Below are 24,231 nucleotides of genomic sequence, written 5' to 3' on the forward strand. Positions count from 1 at the left end.
GCCAATAAGAATACTCTGGAGAGTGTTCAGTACGGAGTGGAGGGCAGCACGACGTTCCTGGAGTGCCAGGCCAGGACTCCTCATGTGTCTCTCAAGTGGCACCTGCAGAAGGAAAACAGTGACCGGAGAAAAGAGGTGAGCAAAGCTTCAACTGTAAAGCAGTTATTACAAATGAATGAATGCTGATTCTCTTTCCACATTTAAAAAGAATACGGTTTGGGGAATTGTCCTCCTAACTGCCCTTCTTTCCAGATTCGCTCCGACGGCCGCATCCTGAAAACAGAACCAGGTCTTCTGATCCGCTCGCTGCAGTCCTCTGACAGCGGCATCTACCAGTGCACATCCACGGAGAAGAACTTCAAACACACGCTCGTCAAACTGCAGCTCGTGGTCCTTTCCAGTCGCACGGTCAACAGCGTGTTGGTGGAAACGGGCAGTCCGGCCCTCCCTCCACTGCAGTCCAGTGCCTGGACTCCGAGTGCCGGTCAGTATAAAGACCTGCTGACCATCCTAAGCCAGCCGGAGATGGGCCTAATCAACCAGTACTGCCAGGATTACTGGCAGCTTGGAGACGTCAGCCTCGGGGGAAACAAAGCCAAAAGCCTGAAGGAGCTGAAAGAACAGAAGAAGCCTCGCAACCGTCGGCATCATGATGAGCAAACGACTCCGGCTGAGACATGAGGGGCTGGATACACACCTCATCACACTCCCCCAGTCTCGCTTCCCCACACCCCCTCCGAAACACTGCAACCAGGGGAAGGACTCCAGTTAGAAAGATAAACTGATCTTAACGGGCAGATACTGCAACTGAAAGCAACGGCATCAAACAGTTTCTATTTAACTGTTGGGGGGGGAAAAACACAATATTTATTGTAGGTTGTAAAAAATCATTCTTTGTACTTACCTAGAAAACATGTTTCTTTTGTGAATAGGTACATTTGTGCAAATATTGTTGTATTATTGTTTATTTCAATGTGTTGTTATGTTGAGAATATCTTTATGTTTGGTGTTTTTGAGAAACGGCAACAGTACCCGAGGACTTTGGGAGAAATCACAGATGGACAAGGACCGAGAGACATGTATTCAGAAAACTGTTGGAGGCGACCATGTTGGATCACTTGACTGCTGGCAGTATTCAGTGTCTAAGCTGGAAGTCGAATCGTTGGTTCAGAGACATTCTCGAACTTCCCTAAACTTCCTGACCAGAACGTTCTCCTGTATATTCGACAGTTTTGTTTCACTGCGAGATACGAGCTGTTGACCGACTGATCCCCGTATTTCTTGGGACATGGAAGCATAAAAGAATTGTCAACAGACTGCAGCTGTGACAACATATCAGGGTCAAAATGTGGCATGTTTATAATGAAAGGCCCTCTGGCAGGTAAGAGGTCTCCTCTTTAATTTGTGTGGTCCGGCCTCAAGAAATGATGTTACATCACCCACCCTAACTCTTCCAAAATCAGTTGCTGCCAAGTGTTTTGTTTATATGTGAATAACACTTCTCAATGTCGTATCCTTAACAAACGTGATCTCTGTAATAAAGCTGTGTTTTGTGGGGAAAGGGTCCTTTAATGGCACAAAAGCTGAAAATATAACATTGCCTTCTCTTTTCTCCTTTTGAGATGAGACATTTCCAGCAGGCAGCTATATGTGAGTTTGTGACAGTTTGTGATTAAAAAGAAAAAAAGAAAAAAAAACCTTAAGACACAAAGCACCTTCTGTTGCCAATTCGGTAATCTTGATAAAACGGTAGATTCTTCACATGTATCTGTGGCATATGCAGTATATTCATATAAAGCAGAGCATGTAGTTTGTATGCTCAAAGGGTTGTTTTGGCTCTCTATGAATCTAAAGCAGGGGTGCTCACACTTTTTCAGCATGCGAGCTTCTTATTATGTGACCAAGTCAAGGCGATCGACGGGGGGGGGGGGGGGGGCAGAGGCAGAGGCATGTTAACGCGACACGTAGAGACAGAAATGACATGCTTCTGCTGTAATGTGGCGCTATAGAGAAAGTGACAGGGGGCGGGCCAATTTTTGATGTCATGCGATCTACCATATACGCCGCGATCGACTGGCAGGTCGCCGCGATCGACCGGTCGAGATCCGCGATCGACGTATTGAGCACCCCTGATCTAAAGGTTGCATTCCTGCCAGTTTCATGCTAAATATTGGTTTTGCTAAGTGAATATGTATCATTAATCATGTAAACAATCTACACTTCGATTAACTTAAAGCCACAAATGGTTCTGTATTTTCTGTATCAGCTGGTTAACAACAGTCGGCTACTTTCTTCAATCCAATGCAGCGCTATACTGCTAACACATGTGCCGCAGACTTCATATCAAAGTTCCATACAGTTAAACAAACGTCACAACAACCACGCCGATCACCACCACGCCTGAAGAGAAACATGGAACACAATCTTCAGAATGTGGCTCTTCATTGTGCATGGCATGTACAGTGTAATGTAATGTGTATGGTATTTATCTAAATGCTACGTTACTGTGGATGTCGGTGAATGTCTTTCTCGTTGTGGGAATATGGAAATACTATCAATGCAAGAAGGATGCTGAAAGTACAGAAAGGTCAGATTGTGCTTTTAGATTTAAATCTCTCTCTTTCTCTCTCTCTCTCTTTTCTCTCGCTCTCTCTCTCTCCCTCTCTGTGTATGTCTCTTGTTTTCCTCTTGTGTGTCTCTTCAAAGGTTTGCATATATTTCCAATATGTGCATCTATTTTGTTTTCTCGGTTTGGCAGACTTTGCTCTGGGTCATTGAGGTAAAGTAGTGTATGATATAATGCACAGTTGATGTTATTGTAATGATTTAAAAAAAATACCATCTTCCTCATCAATGTTGCTGACTAATAAATTAAAGCTCTATATTTTATAATAACAAAGGTTCTGTTCTGTTTGCTCCCTAGTCTGAAGGGTTATGTGATATGTAACTCGGTGTGTGTGTGTGTGTGTGTGTGTGTGTGTGTGTGTGTGTGTGTGTGTGCGCGTGTGTGTGTGCTAGTGATCCAATGTTGGACGAGGCAAAACGACTACTCCAGTAGAAGTAGCAGTACCACACTGTAAATACTCCATTACAAGTAAATGTCTTGTATCGTTACTTTATTTAAATAAAAGTATATAAGTATCAGCTCAATGTACTTGATTATCAATGGTAAAAGTACACAATGAAGAACAATGGCCCGTTTGAGTGATATACACATCACAGATTAGATAATTATATAATAATATAACCTTCGCTGATCAAGATGAAGTTGTTTGTAAAACGTATATATGTATTGTTCTCTAACATGTTATCATGTTTAATAAGATCATCTGTTTTCTATTTGTAAAGTAACAACACCTGTCAACTATGGCACAATATTAATCTACGGAAATATTCAAGTAAAGTATTTGAGTAAATGTACTTAGTTGCATTCCACCTCTGCAGCAGTGTTTTTATTCACAGTTATGACTCGTGAAGCCGAATGAAAAGAGGGCGGTCAAATTAAAGTCGTATATTCTCAGAGCGTTTACAACAGACTAACGATAAACAACCAAAGTTACTGCCAGTGTGAGATAAACATTGTGTAGCGCTAACATACAGTTACTTACCGCATACATACATAATATAAAGTGAGTAGATTAGGATCCTTAACCAGCTTCAGATTGAGGTTAATGAGATCTGTCAGGTGAAACGGCAAAGCTCTGTAAGCACTTCAGAGCTCACCCTACAGTCTGCACTATCTTACGAGAAATGTCAGTTTGTCTTCATTTTGGGGCCTGCTTATTTATTTCATTGACACCATTTGCTGTGATTTTTTGCTGAGTGTATTCTTTTGCTGTAATTACTCTATTTGACCTCTTTGTAAACACTACACATTTAAGACAACACTTACTCGCACTTCTGTTTATTATTTTTTATTTTGGTGCTGATGCGAGAGGAATCTAGTTTGGGTAGCCGGGTTCCCAGCTATCGACATAGACAGTTATTTAGCTTCACATGCTTCTGTTTTAAAGGCACCTAAGAACAGCACAGAGAGATAAGCACTTGAGCCGATGTTCATCTTCCGCTGAGCGCAGCAAAGTCCCCCTAAAGGTGAGATCACTCCTGCACTGATGGATGTCCGCTCCTCCTCACACCTTTGGCTCTGCCCTAAAACGCCCTGTCCTTGTGCTCCATTGGCCCTCCTCAGTCAGGTGGGCAGAGGATGCCCAAAATCCTTTCCTAAGACAGGAAAATACTCAAACATTCTCCAGTGTTTGCTGCGGCGCAGTTGACGGCACCGGTCGGAAAGAAGGCGATCAGCTAGGACCTACTTCCATTTTTCCAGACACTTGGCATTTGAGCAGAGGGGTCCAAGCCGGGAAGAAAGTAGGATGGGGGCTGGAGCGAGCGCCGAGGACAAACACTCCAAAGAGCTGGAGAAGAGGCTGAAAGTGGATGCCGACTTAGATGCGAGAACCGTCAAGCTGCTGCTGCTAGGTAAAGACAGTCAAGTTGGATACCATATCATGAAACTTGGGTACCCCCCATGGGCATACATATTTAAGGGCCTCATAAGGCCCCATGTTGATGCTATACTTGACCTTAAATCCAGTTTATGGGACATCATTGTAGGTGGTGCATTACTTTGTCTCATATACAATCTTGGTTTAATCTTCTCACACTTTATTTCTAAACTATCAACACAGGCAGATATTGTGCAACGTACCTTTGTCATGGATAGACCATATTAATCTGACCAACTTTTAAAATAGACTTCATTGCATATTTTCAAAAGCCTGTTTGTTTATATTAACGGTGATGAAAATAAACATGTTTGAGTAAAGTAAAGACTTAATAGCCTGTGACATTGAATTAGACACTATAATAATTACTCAACTCAATCCCTTGTTAATCCTGAAGCAACGGGTCCTCCAACACAATGAGATTAACCCTGCAGGACACAGATACTCCACAGCCAACACAAACAGGGCCTGTGGCTGTAGCAGTCGAATATAATAACCTAAATAAATCGCAGGCACTATCAAATTAGTTGATCAAAGGGGGGAAATTAATATGTTTTTTAAATTAGGTTTGCTTTTTCTTTTGTTATGAAGGATTTTTTTTACACCAAAGTATCTTAATATTGTATAAAACAATGTTTGATTATACTCTACTGGTACAGTCGGCTCTATACTGCTCTGAAAATCTTTCCGGTTACAGATATTGTTTCACACTCAGCTTAATCATCTCATGACAATGTAGGTCAGGGCCAGGAAAAGTTCCACCTGACATCAGCTCTGAACAAGATTAGACCTGAAGTAAGAAGTATTTAGACCTGTTGTGATCCTCTATGCCATCACCTGCAGTTAATATCATTAATGTGTGTTGGCCATTTTGAAATACAATGTGGAATAAAAGCATAGATATATTATTAATTCCAAGTAACGACATTTAATGTTTTTCTACTTTCTTATAGGTGCTGGAGAATCAGGCAAAAGCACTATCGTCAAACAAATGAAGTAAGATATTACTTTTGCACCAAAGCTGTGTCTTATTTCCTTTCCATTCGATGATAAATCACAAACTAACGCTGTATTTCTCCCCATCAGAATTATCCACCAAGATGGTTACTCACTTGAAGAATGCATGGAGTTCATTGTCATCATCTACAGCAACACCCTGCAGTCCATGATGGCCATTGTGAAGGCCATGACCACATTCAACATGTCCTATGGCCACAACGATCAGCAGGTAACAGCTCAGAGAGACTTCAATGTGATTCGTGTAAATGTATTTCCGTTGGTGGCAGACTAGTAAGTGTTCACTGTATCTGCCCTGCAGGACGATGCCAGGAAACTCATGCATCTTGCAGACACCATTGAGGAAGGCAGCATGCCTAAAGAGTTGGGGGACATCATTATGCGCCTGTGGAAGGACTCTGGCATCCAGTTGTGTTTTGATAGGGCCTCAGAGTACCAACTCAACGACTCCGCCGCTTAGTAAGAAATCACACAAACTGAGATTTAGAATCACCCCCTTTGTGTTGGTCATTGAGTTACTTTCCTTCTCCCTCAGCTACCTGAATGATTTGGAGCGACTGGTCCAACCAGGCTATGTGCCGACTGAGCAGGACGTGCTGCGGTCAAGAGTGAAGACCACTGGTATCATCGAGACCACGTTTTCGTTGAAAGATCTCAATTTCAGGTGAATCAATAACATATCCTCAAGAGGAGGGAACCATTAACTCATCATCTGTGGTGCCACTTGTAAAAAAGCTTGCAAGATTAAATGTGTGCTCCTGTTTCTGTGCAGAATGTTTGATGTGGGTGGCCAGAGGTCAGAGAGGAAGAAATGGATCCATTGTTTTGAAGGTGTGACCTGTATCATCTTCATCGGTGCTTTGAGTGCCTACGACATGGTGCTGGTGGAGGACGATGAAGTGGTAGGATAGCAGTATTTTAAACAATTGCTCTCTTTTCTTTTTTTCAATAGTTGGTTCATTTAGACGGTTCTTTGTCGGGATTTGGTAAAAACACAAATACTTTCTTTCAGAATCGAATGCACGAGAGTCTGCACTTGTTCAACAGTATCTGCAACCACCGCTACTTCATCGCCACCTCCATTGTACTCTTCCTCAACAAGAAAGATGTGTTTCTTGAGAAGATCAAGAAGGCTCATCTCAGCATGTGCTTCCCTGAATACGACGGTAAGGTTCATCAAAACTCGCAATTTGCGGCACATTTGAAGATTATAAAAAGTGGCAAACTTTTTCATATGCGCCTTTTAATTCTGATTTCTTTCGCAAAGGCCCCAATACTTATGAGGATGCCAGTCTTTACATCAAAATGCAGTTCTTGGACCTGAACCTGCGTAAAGACATCAAAGAAATCTACTCTCACATGACCTGTGCCACAGACACAGAGAACGTCAAGTTTGTGTTTGACGCCGTAACCGACATCATCATCAAAGAAAACCTGAAAGATTGTGGTCTCTTCTAAGAGCCACGCCGAGAAGCCCAACGAAGGTGTGTGAACTTTGCACCGTGTTGTGATGATGGTGCAGATTCAAACTTTTGGACACGCTTATAAAACCTTCTTTGTGTTTTACAGGGTGAAGTTTAAGCCCTGTCACATTCCACGAACCCCCTCTCAATTCAAACCGAGGACCTCCAACCACCATCCTCAAACCAGCGAACACAAAAAATAAAAAACTATTTATTGTGTTCAAAACTAAGTCGTAGCTTTGACCAAAGACTTTGGCTCAACTGAGACCGGACGGCAGCTCTTCAGTCTAGAAAATCCTGTGCAGATTTCAGATGAGTTGAATTTTATTCGAGCTAACTTTTCCCTCGACTCTTTTGAACTCATCTTTTGGAGGGCTATGCAATCTGTAGTTAAGACATCAAAAGCTTCCGTCAACATAAAGTGATTTTGTCTCACGTACTGATGTAAATAGATGTCAGGCGAATGCATCGTTGCGTAAGTAACTGGTCGGTATACAGCCAAAAAGAAAACGAGAGCCTCAACACCTGCAGACGCACTTGAACCTGTTGGAGATGTTAAAGAACGTGTCACTAGAAACGGCTTTTATGTAAAGAAACTCTGCAGCACAATTTGAGACACAATTCAAACAGTTAAGAAACGGAACTTGTAAGATTTAGAAAATGTAACTTTATTTTGCAGTAGTTGAAAAGGGCCAGTGTAAATAATGTAACTGTTTTCTATTGGACAGTTCAGGGAGTATGGGGATACCACGTGGATCTGGAGAGAGAGATGAACTTTACCTTCAAATGCTCGTCTAAATGTTATTTGAATCTGCATTGGAGCCAACTCTCCTGTACAGAAACGCACATTTGTAAACCTCGACTAAACCTAGTAAAGCTTCTGTAGAAAACTGTAGAGTACTTTCCCATTTTTCACCAATAAAAAACAACACAGCAATATCTTGTTCACAATTTGTTATTTAATGTTTTGTTTTTCTGATGTTTAGAAGTAAACAGCCTTTACCTTCAATTTCAGACAAATTAAAGGCATGATATGACATTTTGGGAAATACACACTTTCTTGCCCAAAGTCATGTGAGAAGATTGATACTTCTTTCATGTCAGTCAAGTACATTTCAAGCTACATCCACCATCTCTTTACATCTGTCGCTTAGCTTAGCACGTACACCGGAACTCTTTCCACCCAAATCTGCCGACTAGCATCTTAGAAGTTCACTGATTAACACGTTCTTGTTGCTTTTTCCTCGTTTCCTGTTTTTGTGCTAAACTAAGCGAACCACTAGCTGAGATGGGATTACCATACATGGGCCCATTTCACCAAATGTGCAATAAGAGACCAATTAATCTGTAATCAAACATTTGTTAGGTTAATTCGCTCCTATTATGTAATCTGCATGCGAGCCAATAACGGGTCCCAAAATGGCACAAAGTGGTAGCGACCATTTCATCTAGTTCCGAGCAAGAGAGCATAATCCCAAAATGTCCCACTGTTTCTTTGAGGATAATCTGAGAGAGCGGTCGGGGTTGTTTCAGGCAAATTAAAAACACTGAGAAATCCTTCCTGTGGCCTGGAGGAGTTCAGACACAACTTGACAATATGAACAGCCGTCTCCTGAAGCCAAAGAAGATGCCGATGCTGTGATGTAATCGAGCCATGCGGCCTGAAGCTCTGCTGCGCTTTCTAGACACTCCGGTTGTTTGGCAACACATGAGCCCGGCCAGAAGAGATGCTCCAGTAGAGCTGGACACACATCCAACATCAGTTCAGAAGCCATCACACAGGTTTCTGTATGTTTGGAACAATAATGAATATACACAGGACAACTGTACTTCAGTCCAGTGCAGCTATTATTTGACCTCAGAAAACCAAGTTGGAAGATTTGCAATATAAATACTTTAGACAATCCGAAAACATTGTCGGCAACAACATTTCGAGAAAGCATTCGTTGATTTTAGTGTTTCCTCTAAACCCTGAGTTCTCAACAGATGGCAATTAATGGGTATCATGATGTGCAATTATGTGATAGAGAAACAAAGATAAACAGCAGATGGAAACTTCCATCTACTCCAAACTAGAACAAGCTATGGAGGAGAGACCGTGTACTAATACACCTGACAGACAAATGATGGAAATCAAAACACTTGTTTGCTCATAAACATTACAAAATACATTTTATGGCTTGTTTTGTGTAAAAAAATTAACTAAAAAAATTAAATTAAACCTAATGTCATAATAATGTAAAACAGTACATACACATGGAATGACATCTATTGTGCAATACCGACAACGGCCTCAAAAAAATACAATATTCTCCAGAAATAATATGCACTGTTCCGCATCCAGAAAGATTAAGAAAACATTTAAGGCACTTTAAAACAGCGAGTCATCCTGAGCCTTTTCCCCCACTGTCAACAAGTGTTAGTGTGCAGCCCTTATTTAAAAGCACCGGTGGAGTGAATCCACTGCAAAGAGGCACTCGTCATCACGTTTCAAGAGAGATGTTGTTCGTGTTGGCTATACGTTGTACATGTGTGGCTAGATGGTACTGTTACCGGGAACACATTATGATTCACAGCTCAGCTGTAATAACAAAAAGCCATACACACACACGCACACAGGCGCACACACACTTTAACTCAAAAGACATTAAGACACCAGTAATTCTAAAATCCACTTGCACAATCTCAATTCGTCACCAGGCAAACGGTAAGGAAGCATGACTTTTACAGCACAAAAGCTGTTCACCTTTGTCGACCACATGCTCACACACACACACACACACAGCAAATGGTCCAGCTGCATTCTCAGGTTTGCTTTAGTGTCAGTTCCCTGCCTGGATCCGGAGCAGCGGAACAGATGGGACGAGGATTTTGACAGGGGATTCTTTTTTTTGACCTAAAAGCATCCACACCTGCACACCTGGAGGGGGGAGGGGAGGGGGGGTGGACTGAAGGCCTGCTCATGCATCCTCCAACTCAGAAAAGGCCCACCATGTGATCGATCTGCCTCATGTAGACACTCTTCAATGGTAGAGTGTACCGTCGCTCCTCTGGGATCCTGTTGCACTGTTCGAGAGAGGAAAGGAAGACACAATGTATAATATGTACACACACACACACACAGAGAGAGAGAGAGAAAGACTTCAGTCACTGCTGTGATAGACAGTTGTACACTATATCTCTACGTTGCAATTTGTTTTTTGCTGCTCTGAAGGTCGTATGTTTCTCCTTAGAAATGCACAATACCGTGATATGCACCGTATTATTTGTATAAATCACAACATGCCACCAGTAATGAGGCGAGGATGGTGGCCTTACATGGCTGCCGTTGCTTGGTGGTGGCCGCTTGCGTGGCTCTCGTTCTGCCAGCACGCCCTCTTCACAGGGTAAGTCGTTCCACTGCTTCTCCCTGAAGCGCTCGTCTATCGGCACCACATGGCCCTCTGTAGTGAAGATGTACTTGTTGTCGGATTTGTGAAGTGGGTTGTCCTCATCAAACAGCTGCAATACAAGAGACAGATGTATGTGTTTTTATGACCTTATGGGAAGTATTCAGACGATAGCTTGGTGTTGCCAGCAAAATCAAATATGCTTGGTCAATAATATTGTTGATTCCAGCTCGTCAAATGCTGGGATTTTCTGCTTTTATAGTTACGATCATTGAACATGAAATACATCTCTGTATGCACATTATTGTTTGAACCGAACAAGTCATTTGTTGAACTGTGGGGAAAGAAATGACATTTTCGGACATTATACTCATCTATACATTGATCTAATAATGAATCTAAAATTGCAAATACAATCATTGCAGAAATTAGAAAAAAATATAAGAATATATAGTAATTATGTAATAATGAACATTTGCAAAGTTACAACAGTCTAGTTTGTTATATTGTTCCAGTTACCTCGACTCCAAACTTTAAATCAAGGTAAAGATAACATTTGGTCAACAGCTTTTTATTTTTATAACTATCCAAACTTTAAAACATATCTAGAATCATATATATGACAACGCTCTCTCTCTCTTCATGATCAGGCTGTTACTTACCAAGTAAAGGTATTTGCAAGTCTCACTGAGGAAGAAGCTCTCCATGCGATCCTCTTTGGATTTGTCCACGACGTGGTGGAGAGTGGCGTACCCACACCTGCAAATGAAAAGCTCCGCTCAGCTTACACTATCAGATCATGGTAAACTTCCCAGAAAATGGATATATATCACACACACACATCCGTACATATATATTAATTCCACACCTGACTTTGGTATTTTTTTCAAGGCTCTGAAGAATATCCATTCCAACATGCAAATAGAAAGGGTTTTTGGTCGCCTGTGGGAAGAGAAGAAAAGCAGCTCTTGAGTAAAAGAAAAGCCGCCGCCACCAGTGCTGTGTTGCTTAACACAGGTGCCTTCACCTGGTACAGCAGGTAGGTCGACTCGGCCAGCTCTGGTCTCAAGGGGTAGAAGAGCACGTCGGGAGCCTGCAGCTGCCAGTTGTATCTCTCTGGCAAAGCCCCAAAGCGCTTCCAGATGGCATAGTAGAAGGCATGCAGGCAAATTGCATTATCGACATCCCCGTTCAGCACCTAGTGCAGCGTGGCAACGCAGAACTGTAGCTCAACGCGAGAACACATATTTGACACTTGTTCATACGACCGGTCATGTGTGCACTCCAACCTGCAGTCCAGGAAAGAAGGCCTGAAGGGAGTCGATCCAGGTGTTCATTATTTCACCACTGAACATGTTCACATTAACGTAAAGGGGCGGGTCACCCTCTCCTTCATTACATGACTCTCTCCTGGAAACACACAGAGGGAGAAGAGCTTTCGCATTATGACACATTAATAACTTGAGTGTGTTTGCCTGTCCATTCCCATTCACATCCAATTCTTTCTTTTTTCTTGATACTCAATCAACCACAGCGCACCTTCTGCAGTTTCCAATAACCAGCTAAACTAAGATACTGAAGGGAGTGTGCCTTGCTCAAGGGCTATTCATTAGTGGTTACTAATGTGGAAGAAAGAGTTGCGTTCCTTCAGAATTCAGCTTTCCACATCCACCAGTTAGACACCAACTAACCAGGGGTGGGAAAACTACGGCCCGCCGAGTATTATAATTATGATACTTATTATAAATGATTGTAAAGACCGCTGTAACGCTTCTCCGTTCCCGACTTGAGTTGAGTTTCCCAGCATCTATGTTTCTTAATGCTGATTTATTGCCCGGCGCTCTTTTAGGCGGTTTGTGTGTGCGCTCTCCTGCAGCAGAACACGGCAGACACGCGCGTTGTCCTCCGACCGCACGGCGCGTAAACACCGCTGTAACGCTTTCTGCTACATCAAAAACAGATCTGTTGCCGTCATTGTGCTTTGGGAAACTCAAGTCGGGAACAGAGAGGCGTTACAGCGCTGCGTGCCGTGCTCTCTCCTCACTGCCACCCCTCCCCTCACAGGCAAGCTCGGCACGTTTGTTTTAACGATTTAATATATATTATTATTATAGTCACAAAACACTCTATCCATCTCATACTGGCCCGGCCCATCTGTCAAATTTAAAAAAAACATTGTGTCCCCTGAGCAACAATACTAGACACCGTCCCACCTTCTCTTTGTTTGGCTAGTCCTAGAAAAGAGTCATTGACTTCGCTGAGATCATTTCCCGACTCAGGTGCGTCATCATGTGAAGCTCGCAGTCACACCCACTGTCACCCAAATATGTGTCACATTCTTTCAGTGTGGTACTCACCCTCTCCTCATGTGGATCTGAATGCTCTCATAGGCAGCTTGGAACATCCTGTGGTCCTCGTTCTCACCAAACAGGATGTACGATTTCAGCAAATACTCATAGAAGGAGTCCATACCAGCTCCCAGGCCGCTCTGCTTGCCAACCCACTGGCCTGTTTGGATATTAACTACATTCCCTAAAGAATTAAAGGAAAATGCATTTCATGCTATGATAATTGCAGGCATCGCATCTACATGATGGAGACATAACCATGCCGAGTTGTAGCTTTAATTAAAAAAGGTAAAGAAAACGAGAGAAAAAGAGAAAATAACTGCGCAGCTGTACTTACCCAACAGACCGGTTTCATTGCTCCTCAGGTTCCACAGAGCTCTGACGGCTCGCCTGGCCACCCACTCAAATGTTGAATCTCCAATCAAGCGGCTCAAAATCCCAAACTCCACCAGCAGGGACCCAGCTCCCGCCGTACAGGTCTCATTGATGCTATCAGGAGGAACGCCAGTCTTCAGGTTCACCTGCATTTTAGATACAAATCCATAAAGATGCTGAGTGACGTGTCAATCTTTAATTGTTTCCAGGAGGTCATGCAACTTCACTCGCATGATAACTCATAGCTCTGCCTGAAGTGGTGATCATGTGAGTGAAGTGACACGGCTACCTTGTGTGGATATTAGCAGGCATCATGTGAAATAATTTCTAAGAGTCTCCCTCACCCTGGGGTAAGGGATGCCCGTGCTGGTGTTCTCAAAGGCCGGTAGTAAGCGGACAGCCAAGTCATGAGCCAAGTGAAGCAGCTCATTGTCGTATTCATCAAAGCCGACCTTGCCGAATGGATGTTTCGGGTCCGTCAGCAGGATGTGAGATGAGATCAGGCCGCCCAGGATCCTTCAGAGAAAAAGGGAATATTACACTGGGGTTCCACACAGCAGCAGGTTCTGAAAAAAACATTTGGAAGGCAGTAATAATAATAATAATAATGCATTTCATTTTTATCGCACTCTTCCTTCAAAGAATCTCAGAGTGCCACACATATAGTGAAAACAAATAAAACCGATTAAAACATCGTTAAAGCAACCCATAAAAATAAAAAAATAAGAATGTAATAGCTGACAATAAATTAACTCAAGGTAAAAAATGCCTTCCTGAATAAAAAGGTTTTTAGGCCAGTCTTAAAAGAGTTCAGTGTCTGAGTTGCCCTCATGTGGTCAGGGAGACCGTTCCACAAGCGTGGCGCTGCCGAGCAAAAGGCCCGGTCGCCCATGGTGCGGAGCTTGGTGTTGGGGACCCGAAGGAGCGAGCGGCCTGTGGATCTGAGGGTGCGGGTGGAGGTTAGGGGAGTGATAAGTTCTTGTAGGTAGGGGGGTGCATGTCCGTTGATGCATTTATATGTGAGTACTAGAACCTTGTAGTAAATCCGGAATGAAACAGGGAGCCAGTGCAGTGATTGGAGAATGGGTGATATGTGGTCATATTTCCGGACTCCCCTCAGGAGTCAGGACCCTGGCAGCGCTGTTTTGGATATATTGTAGTTTGGTGATGTTCTTGTCAGTGTAGAGTGAGTTGCAGTAGTCCAGTCTTGAGGAGATAAAGGCGTGGACGAGCTTCTCTGCGTCTGACAGGGTTAAAGTGGGGCGGAGTTTGGAGATGTTTTTTAGATGATAAACGGAGGTTTTGCACAGGAATTTTATATGGTCAGTAAAGGTCAGGTGGGGGTCAAACCGAACTCCCAGATTGGTGATTGTGGAGGAGAGGGGTATGACCTGACTGTCAAAGGTGAGGTGAGTTATGGATGATGTCTGAACCTGGTGTGGAGTGCCAACAAGGAGGACTTCAGTTTTGCTGCTGTTTAGCTGGAGAAAGTTGTTGCTCATCCACGCCTTTATCTCCCCAAGACAGGCGGTGACACATGACATGGCTGCAGAGGGGTTTGGGGCAGTTTTGATGTAAAGCTGTGTGTCGTCAGCATAACAATGGAATTCAAAATTCAAATTAAGTTTCTACAGAAGCAATCGTGTTTTTGCGTTAAAGATTTGTATGTACACCAAGATGGGCTGTTTCTTCTTGTGCATGATGCGGAAAATAGGAGCAACATTTGTACCTGATGTTTGCCTCAAACACTTGCACCGTAGAGTCCTTGTCAAAAGACACGGTTTCTATAACCAGTTTGACAGCCTTGTGGAACTCTGTCACATTGCCAAGGACCTGTAGAGAAAAGCCACATTATGTAACCGCGTTGTACTGAATCAACAACTTTATCTGATCGTAAAACTACTGACTGGCTGTCAGGTGTCTCTCTCCAATTCTATTCTTATCGTTATAGATAACAACTATTGTGAAGAAGCTCCGGTTAAAAATATGAGACATATAGTTACAACTTCATGAAAAAGTCTAGTGCATTATTATGAAACCGCAACTTGTTTCTGTATAGAAATGATGTTGTTGCCTTAGGAGACACCCAGGACCATTGGCTCCACCAGGTCACTAGACGTTTTGACTGTGGCAGAAAACACGCAGGAAGTGCCACTGTGCCACCGAATGTTGTGCAAAACAGGTGATGTGAAGACAAAGACTCAATTTACCTCATCAAATGGATTAAACTGCTTTACAACCTGTTGTTTAGAAGTAATGTATTGGCAAATGCCAATACTGATTCGTGGGTAAAATATCATAATTAATCCTGCACAGATTCTAGTTTTTTTTCCTTTCAATTCTGTCTCTATAAGTGCCATGAGAAAGAAGAACTCTGGACCTTCAGCACATTGTTTGGCTTAAGAACACAGCTTAACTCACCAGTAAGGTGTCTAAGGTGTCAATCAGGGTCAGGGAGTAGTTCCCCAGGACGTCGTTTATGTTGATGTTTGACCTGAAAGTAAACAGAATCAGTGGGTATTTGCAAAAGAGGGGGAAAGAATTAACAGATCACAAAAGAGATATTAGTTTTAATCCAACAACAAAGTGGACTGTTTAGATGTTAGAGATAAGTCTTCAAAACAACAAAAACATGTGGATTTCAGGGTTTCCTTGTTGAAAAGTCTGACATCAAAAAACTATTTAGAATATTAACACAATCACAGAAGTTGATCTGAAGACAAAGGGTGGTTATTCTCCCTTATAACATCATTATTATGAGTCACTGCAACTACAAATGATATCCATTATCAGTTCATCTTACGATTATTATTTTTATAAATTGATGTATAAAAACGTATTTAAAAACTGTGAAAATATCCTAAATCCCAACATTACTTCTTTTGCTTGACCAACTGTCCAAAAACTAAAATATATTTAATGCATTAAATATTTAGTGGAAATCAGGAAATAGTGTTTTATGTAGTTGTCTTTAAACACTCCATGTAAAGACTGCATTAGTATCACTTTGTATGCAAACCATTGGCCCTGAAGGTGAAACATAGCAGTGTGGGGAGGGAAACCTTTGATTTGATATTTTAATAGTATATAGTCTCTGATTTAGTGTTCAGCACATGAGAATGACATGAACAGGTGTTTCAGGTATACTTTTACACACTGAAAACAATATTACTCCCCCGAGCAGAACATATTAAATATTTGGGTATGCAGACACATGTATTGCTTTCTGGATTTCCTTTTTGTCATTAGTTGAGTGTGATGTTTTTAAGAGTTCAAGATAACTTGATTTAACTAAGTAATGAATCAACAAGCAAAAAAACAAGATTATTTGGCTTGTATAATATGTCATTTGAAGTAATTTTTTTTCACAAAAAGATGTTTTGCTGGTATTTTTAGACTTGTGTTAATAAACAGATTAGCAGGCGATTTGATGAGGTCACCTATAGGGCAGCAGGCAGCAGTGAGAGCAGTGCCAGGCTAATGTGACTATAAAGTGCATGCAAATAGTACAGTTAGTTTGTAACACACTGCAGCCACCATCCTGCACGTGAGGCCAACAGGTGCCGGTCAGTCTGAAACCCCCATCACTAACAGCACAGCAATGCATACACTTGTATTGAAGAACACCTTGACCTGCAGGTGCAGGTTGTCAGGATCAGCTTCAAATGACTCACGGGTTTAGCACATCTGGTCCCCTCCCTTCACAGTCAATGGGATTCAGTTCGTCCTCGGGGAAGGCATATTTCATGTAGTTGTCATACCCGAAATAAAACATTTCTTTTGCCATGTCCTTCATTTCGGCTTTCAGTGCATCCGGGAAGGAGCTGTATTTCCGGACGTACTCGTCCTGGTTGCCATCGAAGAAGCTCAGGTAGGATCTCTTGGGGGACCCTTCTCCAACCTTTGCATAGGTGGTCGCCGCCTCTCCATATCTGTGGCCGGGTATTCGTTTAGACCACGATTTACCCACCGGATCGGTCCCCCTTTCGCCCCTGAATAACGAGTCGAATTTGTGCAAACTGAAACTAATTGGGAAGTTGAAGCCCAAGCTGACGTTAGGTCCGAGTCCGAAAGCTAGCCACAGCACACAGCTGAGAGAGAGTCTCAGTACCACCAGACCAACTACTATTGACCTCCATTGCATATTTGCCCCGGCTCGATCTGTAAACGCATCATTTAGGTCCACACACGTCTGAAGGATGAAGGCTGTGAGGTCCTCTGGTCGTCAGGCTCCACTACAAGCTCAGATCCGCTGTGGTGATTCCACCCCACACGCTTCCTGTCAACAGACCAGCCCCTCGCTGTGATTGGTTCTTCCTTCGTTTCGTTACGCGAATTGCGAAACGAGCTCGTCCAGCGATTGGCCGCAGAGCTGTCAATCTCCTGATTGCGTTTCGTGGCAGTCCTGACGTGTCTCAACTCAACTTCTGCGCCAATAGAAAACAGCCACAAGAGTGAGACGTTCAGGTACATAGAGTTTGCACACTTGCACATACATATACTGGTATATCGGAACTAAGCACGTGCACATGCATGGATACTTTCCTGCATAGACATACACGTGCACGTATACATATATACTATATAGTATCTCAGGGCCATCATATCAAACTTGGCATGGCTCTAACCAACCTCAACCTGAGAAGTGTCACATATATTAAGTGGTTAGCATTAGTATTATTTTTTTCCATTGAATTTTATTTTACACTTGACTGTAAAACTGACCATAGAGACCAGTTCAAGCCAAATATATATTACAGGCACATGCAGACATTTTGGGAGGCAGGTGCTCAAACCCAAAACAAAGAGGGCACCCATTGCCAAACATGTTTTGTGAGAGTTGACAAAGGGCACTTTTCTCATCCAGGGCAAAGGGGCTGGTGCTTGAGCACCACTAGGGGTCTATCTGTGCACGTGCCAATAATGGATGTATGTATATGTATATATATATTTTCTCACAATTAGATCATCATAATAGGCTTATTGTACCAAGTCTCCATACACCTCCATATACAATGATATTGTTTAAAATGTTTGGTGAACAAATAACAGGACAGTGTCTTAATTAAAAAGCATGCCTTTTTATTATTTGAATATACTGAAGTGGTGTTTGTTTCTTTGACTCTTCCCGGGTTGGCACACCTTGCATGCTGCTTTGCTTCAGAGGTGAGACATTGCACAAGGCACTGAGTTCTGCCACTCTCTCAGCCTCGAGACAGCACACACATCATTCCACTGAGGCTAATTACAAACAGAAGCCAATATGCACCACCAAACTCCTTTAGTAAATTCAGACCTTAAATAAAATCATATTTCCATACACGCACATCTCACATCAGTAAAAATCATACAAGCTTGATATTTATTTGTACAGACTAAATGCAGTTTTCTAAAACATTTTCACGAAAGAAGAAAACCTGACTAAGCGAAGGGTGACAGTCATCAAAGACGATCACAGGACAGAGCTCAATGGCTGACTGGGTAAATAATGTCTCGTTATTTGAGGGCTGCTTGACGGTAACAACTATCCTTCAAGAGAATGTTGTCGTATCCATAATTAGTGTGAGAAAACCACTGGGTATGACTAACCGGGTAATGCCTAAACGGTAGACCGAAATTATGTTCGGCCTCCAAGTTAAAGAACAGCTTTACAGGACGAATAATGCCAACAACATTTCTTAAATTTGGTATCAGTCACATCTTTAGTAGTGCATTATCAGGGTTTGTGAAAGAACCACAAGGTGACAAGGGGGGAAATACATGTGTGTCACGAGCAGAACAGAGCAGCATGTGAGTTTCATTGAGTCGGGCTGGGGGGCATGACAATAAAATGGCTGCGCAACAACTCCATTTTCAGCTCCTCCTGGATTTTGAGTGCTGGATGAGCCACTGAAGTGTGATGTCTGCAATCAAAGAAACATGCCGGGTCAGTCTGAGGATCGGTTTATGATTCAGGCATTTTTAACTCACTAGCAACACAAGACATGATTGCATATATTTATGGTAAACAGTTACACAGAACCCCATGAAAATATAATCATAATATTATTTAGTGCTTGGCACTTATCCTGCATGAAACACAGGACTGTAGGTTAACAATGAAACATGATGTGCTTAAACAAACAAAAGTGAAAGAAACAAATCAATGAATCTAATAAATGATCAACTACATGAATAAATATTGTGTAAATTGTTGCATTATTAATGTACGAACCAAATTCATATTGTGTAGGTTCCTGAACAAGAACCCTTTGTGTCATTAATAACAACTCACCAATGTTGTCTTTCTCTTTGCAGGAAATTGAGTAGCAGCATATCTCTCTGTCCTGGATAGCTGCCAGATTCCTTTGAAGGGAACATAAGGCGCAGGAAAAAATAAATATGAGATGTATACATTCAGACGGATCATAAATCTCACTCATCTGCAGTTGATGAACAAAAATGTTTCTGTCCAGACAGCAGAGGGAGCCAGTTCCTTGAAGTAAACTACAACTTAACAACTCTGGTTACATCAAAAGAGAAAAAAGAAATGTCCCTCATTTTAACTTTAGCATAAAGGTGCTTCGCCTGATATGGGATTAAATACAGAAAACTATATACAAGAAGAAATGTTGAATATGGAAAGGCCAGACATATTTTAAAATAATACTATTCTAATATTAAATCCAAAGTTATTCCTCCAGTAAACCTCGCGGAAAAAAAAAAATCGAGCCATTTTCATGACATGAGGAGTCTACAATGCACGACTGTCCATCAAATAAATGACACCATCTTTCATACTTACAATTTCTCAATGAGCTGCTTTTCATCTAGAGCACTGGGAAGATCCCTTTTGTTGCCGAGTACCAAAACCTAAAAAAATTATATATATATATTAAAATCTGCGACTGAACAACCCACAAATAGTTCTGCATGATTGGTGTAGACATCACACTTACAGGAATCCCTTGCAACTGAGGTTTGTCTAATAAATTATGAAGCTCGTTTCTAGATGCCTCCACCTTTTCACGATCTGCTGCGTCAACCATGTACCTAAAAATGAGCAACCACACAATTATTAGTTAGGTGTTTTACATCCATGTGCAGTACATCCAGGTCAATGCAGAGTGCGTAATAGATTCCTTCTCATTTGTTTTTCAGACCAACTAAAAAATGAGATACTCACACGATTGAATTAACTCCCCGACAGTACCGCTCCCACATGCTCCTGAACCTCGGCTGCCCTCCTATATCCCAGATCTAAAGGGCACATCATCAATAATCACTATGTCCTTTTATACACAGTGTCCTGGTTTGATTTGATGTATTAGTTACACTGTGATAACAGCAGAAGTATTAATATACCTTGATGGTGACGTTTCCTTTCGTGACCTTTCTCATATTGAACCCGACTGTAGGGATCATGTCTTCACTGAAGTGCCCAGACTGAATGGAAATACACAAGTATTAGTCATTTATAATAAAGCTGCATTGATTCAAGTGTTGGGTGGATAGGCATAGGTGGATATGTACACAATTAATGAAACTAGTCCCACAGTACATCACACTTCACACATTTCTAAATAGCCATCGTGCATTATGTTCTATGAGGACCATGGCGATGGAAGTTGACGGTGTAGTCGATCACTAAAGCTTTATCTTACATCGCTACTAAATATAAAGGAAAGATTAGGAGTCATATGTGCAGCTATGTCTAATTATTTGATCAAATGTAATAAAATGACATGATGCTTGGGATCTCTTGTACTTTTACAGTGACACATACTTTTAGTACTTTGAAGTATAATACTGCTCACTATACAGTATTTAAGATTGAAAGACTACAAAAACTGTTATATATGCTGCAATACATGACTAGAAAGCTAGTTTACTATATCCAATCCTGTGAAAAGGCAGAGTGTGGTATTTGTAAAAAGCAAAAATGTTCTCTTAACAACAATAAAGCAGTAAGCCTGAATACATTTTCACAGTAATGACAAACAAGACAAACATTATATCTTCGTATGTTCTGGGTTTTGTGAACGCTCATTGATGCAAACGGAGGTGGGCTGAAAATAAATCGACCTCAGCATACAATTCAGTGGCATTCCCTCTCGACATCAAACCTCACACGCTGGGACTCGTGCTTCTCCCGGCCTTCTGGAACCCACGATCTTGCATTGTCTGCTGTCGGCACTTTCCACAGCACATGACCTGCTGGAGTCAGCTGATGAAGCTAAGTGGAAGTGAGTGCAGCAGTCTTATGACTGCGAAGGAGGATCCACCCCCCGCAACAACCATTCATGCACTGTTGTGTGTTGTGCGAGAAGGAAGGAGTTACATTTAGTTAGCCAACTTCCTCCTCAGGCTTTCGCCCGGTTACGTTACGACCACATCGCAACGAAATTCAATAAACTGAGAACTGGTGGTTTGCTTTGTCCTTAACACTCACATCAACATAAGTAGTACGAGCTCATCCAGTAAAAGAGACACCGGTGATACTTTTGATCTTTTCATTGAAATTCTGTTTTTCTTACAAAAATATTCATTTCTGATTAATACACCAATTGTTTATCCTTTTAAGTGTCGAACATTTTTTGAATAAATGCTTGTCAATTTCTAAAGCCCAAGGTCTTCAAATGGTTTGTTTAGTCCAACTAACAATTCAAAACAAATATATTCAGTACATAAAGATATGAAACACAAGAATAATGTTAACACCATTTTTTAAGTAATTATTTTGTTTACAGTTAATTGAACAATTAATAAATGCATTGCTTCAGCTCTATTTTGAGATACGGAACACATTTAACCCAAACTTAAAACCCAGGCAATCCAGTTGAAAATACTTTACAAGTTTGTGTACTACTGAAAATTGCACAGATTAAAAGTAGCATCTGCTAAATATCATGACAGCTATTTACACAATATTCTGTTGAAGACTCAGTGGCTGTCGAATGATTAACTAATGACAAATTGCTCAACCAGAAAACCGCCAGTTTTGAGAAATTGCAAAGTTGCATAAAGTTGCTCAAGATCAATGGCGTTCACAAAAAAGACAAACCAATTCTCTCCAGCCTCAGTCACAGGACGTTACACCTAAAGATAAAACCTGAGTGTGTGTGGAACTTTAATCCCTATGTTCAAATAAAGCCGCTGCAGTAGGTGTCAAGTCAAATGGAAAGCATCATTTTCAATGACATGTCAAATGTTAACCTGTATTGTCCACCAACAACAACTAAGGCAATGTTGTTTTGTAAATATGTCCACAGCAATAAAAGATGATGCACAACATGAATAATAACTGACCCATTCAGTCAGTGGGTCAGCTCCAGTTCGACCTCAATCTAAAATCCTCCTAAAACCTTGAGAATACAGACTATTGAGTGTCAACTCGTTCAGGACACCTGTGACTTCGGTCCTGTGCAGGACGAGGCCTCTGGTTGTTGTTATGGTCCACCTGTGTGTGCGTGTGTGTGTGTGTGTGTGTGTGTGTTAACTTCCTGTGGCTCTCGGCTTTGAACTCCGTGTCAAACGACCCCCTGGTTTGATAGCGATAACATGTCGTCACCATAGAGCCGACGTGTGCGTGTGTGTGTGTGTGTGTGTGTGTGTGTGCTGCGTTTGGATTTAGCTTGCCGAACAATCACAACACAGGAAAAACTAGCCGACAAGGATATCCAGCTGCAGCAGACGAGTTAGCTCAGCTGACTTGTTGACGCAAGTCCACCAACGGACTAGTTGTAAGGTTCTTTGTTTGCTGCTGTCCCAGCACAGGAAGGGCGCAACGTTTTTGGACCCGAAAACCAGAGCTAGTTAGCTTAATTCGTATCACATTATTAGCGCTAATGGTATTAGCAAGGTAGCTAGCAGCTGATGACTTACAGCGATCACGTTTACAAATGTGGTTTTCCCCGAATACTGGAGGCCGACCAGCGTCAGCTCCATCTCCTCCTTCCAGAACAGAGACTTGAACCAGTCCAGAAGCCGGTTAGCGAGTGCCAGCATCTTGAGGTCGGGTGTTCACGCTCCCTGGTTGCGTCTGTGTGGTTCCCTCTCACCAGTTGTCAGATGTGGCGTTTTCCCAGCGAGGAAGGGAAGTGGGACGCAGGCAGCTGTCATATGATCAAGTCTGCAGAAACGAGCCCGACAGCGCCCCCGCTGGAGTATGTAGGAAGTGCACCCTATATCAAATGCAACCTAAATACTGGAGAGGGCGAGTGCACCGACAACTCACTGGCACTCAGTGGCACATCCGCCTAGGGACACTGGCACTCAGTGGCACTTGCCGGCACTCAGCGACAACTCAGCGGCAACTCTGTGGCAAGTGCCGCTAGGTGCCTGCACAGCGACGACTCAGTGGCGTGTTTGCGACGAGTCGCCGGCAGCAACACTCAAGTGGCACGACAGATCAGCTGCCGTTAATCAGTTTTATGATCATAGAATGGAGGAGCTCCTGGTTTTTTTATTTACACTTACACTCACAGATAGATAGATAGATGGATACTTTATTAATCCCGAGGGAAATTTAGGTCATCCCGTAGTTTATACACTTAACTTAACTCACAAACATACATACACAAATCACAGTAGAATCACAGTAGAAAAACAATACACATAGGGAGAACATGTTCACAGGGAGTAGGGTGTATACAGATATTATACAGATATTACAGTGTGCAAAGTGATATAAATAGTACAGTCTGTGCAATGGGCTAGTAGGCTATAGCCAGTAAAAAGAGTAAAAAGAGTAAAAAGAGTAAAAAGATTAAAAAGATGGACAGTGGGATGGAAAAATAAAGAGCTGAGAAGAGGAGGGGAGACCGAGGTAGACTCATGCAGAGACCATCATATGTATAATGTACCCGCCTTTTTAAAATAATAATAAAAAAAGATTTTTTTTTTACCATGATCATAGGCCTACTGTTATACCCCCACTATGATACTCTACTCTGAGGAGATGCCACTGTTCGTCTAAAGTTTAATATATTACGAAGTGAAACGTAGTAGTAGCAAAACAATATGCAAGTGACTTTTTTTTTTCTTCGTCCCGATGCGCGCACTCTGCGACGCGCGAGACGGAGAGCCGAGAAATGTTAACGCGACACGTAGAGACAGAAATGACATGCTGTTGTGTAGAGACGATCAGTACCGC

General features: G+C 42.1%; 4 protein-coding genes across 7 annotated transcripts in view; 2 read left to right on the forward strand and 2 right to left on the reverse strand.

The window, feature by feature from the left end:
- The window catches only part of sema3fa (sema domain, immunoglobulin domain (Ig), short basic domain, secreted, (semaphorin) 3Fa), a 50,861-nt gene extending 47,717 nt beyond the window's left edge, over window positions 1–3,144 (forward strand). For all 4 annotated transcript variants that reach the window (XM_056437386.1, XM_056437384.1, XM_056437388.1 and 1 more), the window contains 2 exons: window positions 2–135; window positions 253–3,144. In XM_056437386.1, the coding sequence (XP_056293361.1) occupies window positions 2–135; window positions 253–681 (563 nt within the window). In that variant the 3' untranslated portion in view covers window positions 682–3,144. The remainder of the gene's footprint in view (window position 1; window positions 136–252) is intronic.
- A 1,110-nt stretch (window positions 3,145–4,254) lies between these two features.
- gnat1 (guanine nucleotide binding protein (G protein), alpha transducing activity polypeptide 1) lies at window positions 4,255–7,924 on the forward strand. The gene is made up of 9 exons (XM_056436977.1): window positions 4,255–4,479; window positions 5,459–5,501; window positions 5,592–5,733; window positions 5,824–5,981; window positions 6,058–6,186; window positions 6,295–6,424; window positions 6,535–6,688; window positions 6,790–7,006; window positions 7,092–7,924. The coding sequence occupies exons 1-8, from the start codon at window positions 4,374–4,376 to the stop codon at window positions 6,978–6,980; spliced, it is 1,053 nt and encodes a 350-aa protein (XP_056292952.1). The 5' UTR covers window positions 4,255–4,373; the 3' UTR covers window positions 6,981–7,006; window positions 7,092–7,924.
- On the reverse strand, window positions 7,925–17,340 carry edem1 (ER degradation enhancer, mannosidase alpha-like 1). The gene is made up of 12 exons (XM_056436976.1): window positions 16,772–17,340; window positions 15,519–15,591; window positions 14,827–14,930; window positions 13,442–13,613; window positions 13,060–13,243; window positions 12,732–12,906; window positions 11,664–11,784; window positions 11,402–11,572; window positions 11,243–11,316; window positions 11,037–11,133; window positions 10,304–10,486; window positions 7,925–10,051 (listed from the first exon to the last, which is right to left on the reverse strand). Exons 1-12 carry the CDS (start codon window positions 17,239–17,241, stop codon window positions 9,962–9,964), a joined length of 1,914 nt encoding a protein of 637 aa, XP_056292951.1. The 5' UTR covers window positions 17,242–17,340; the 3' UTR covers window positions 7,925–9,961.
- Window positions 17,341–18,158: 818 nt separating this feature from the next.
- On the reverse strand, window positions 18,159–23,184 carry arl8ba (ADP-ribosylation factor-like 8Ba). Its single transcript, XM_056438266.1, has 7 exons — window positions 22,962–23,184; window positions 20,442–20,522; window positions 20,263–20,336; window positions 20,036–20,129; window positions 19,882–19,949; window positions 19,372–19,442; window positions 18,159–19,000 (listed from the first exon to the last, which is right to left on the reverse strand). The coding sequence occupies exons 1-7, from the start codon at window positions 23,082–23,084 to the stop codon at window positions 18,951–18,953; spliced, it is 561 nt and encodes a 186-aa protein (XP_056294241.1). The 5' UTR covers window positions 23,085–23,184; the 3' UTR covers window positions 18,159–18,950.
- Window positions 23,185–24,231: the final 1,047 nt, after the last annotated feature.

The sequence above is a fragment of the Pseudoliparis swirei genome, chromosome 18, assembly GCF_029220125.1.
Source record: "Pseudoliparis swirei isolate HS2019 ecotype Mariana Trench chromosome 18, NWPU_hadal_v1, whole genome shotgun sequence".
Lineage (NCBI taxonomy): Eukaryota > Metazoa > Chordata > Actinopteri > Perciformes > Liparidae > Pseudoliparis > Pseudoliparis swirei.

Excerpts from the sequence above, each read along its gene's own strand:
- edem1 (XM_056436976.1), bottom strand. The coding sequence starts at position 17,241 with ATGCAATGGAGGTCAATAGTAGTTGGTCTGGTGGTACTGAGACTCTCT. Across the intron at positions 13,244-13,441 it reads CGGGCATCCCTTACCCCAGG|GTGAACCTGAAGACTGGCGT; the intron begins GTGAGGGAGACT and ends TCTAAAATGCAG. Across the intron at positions 12,907-13,059 it reads CAATGAAACCGGTCTGTTGG|GGAATGTAGTTAATATCCAA; the intron begins GTAAGTACAGCT and ends TTAATTCTTTAG.
- arl8ba (XM_056438266.1), bottom strand. The coding sequence starts at position 23,084 with ATGCTGGCACTCGCTAACCGGCTTCTGGACTGGTTCAAGTCTCTGTTC. Across the intron at positions 20,523-22,961 it reads CATTTGTAAACGTGATCGCT|TCTGGGCACTTCAGTGAAGA; the intron begins GTAAGTCATCAG and ends ATTTCCATTCAG. Across the intron at positions 19,443-19,881 it reads AAGCAGCTCATTGAGAAATT|GAATCTGGCAGCTATCCAGG; the intron begins GTAAGTATGAAA and ends TTCCCTTCAAAG.
- gnat1 (XM_056436977.1), top strand. The coding sequence starts at position 4,374 with ATGGGGGCTGGAGCGAGCGCCGAGGACAAACACTCCAAAGAGCTGGAG. Across the intron at positions 5,502-5,591 it reads ACTATCGTCAAACAAATGAA|AATTATCCACCAAGATGGTT; the intron begins GTAAGATATTAC and ends TCTCCCCATCAG. Across the intron at positions 5,734-5,823 it reads ATGGCCACAACGATCAGCAG|GACGATGCCAGGAAACTCAT; the intron begins GTAACAGCTCAG and ends TCTGCCCTGCAG.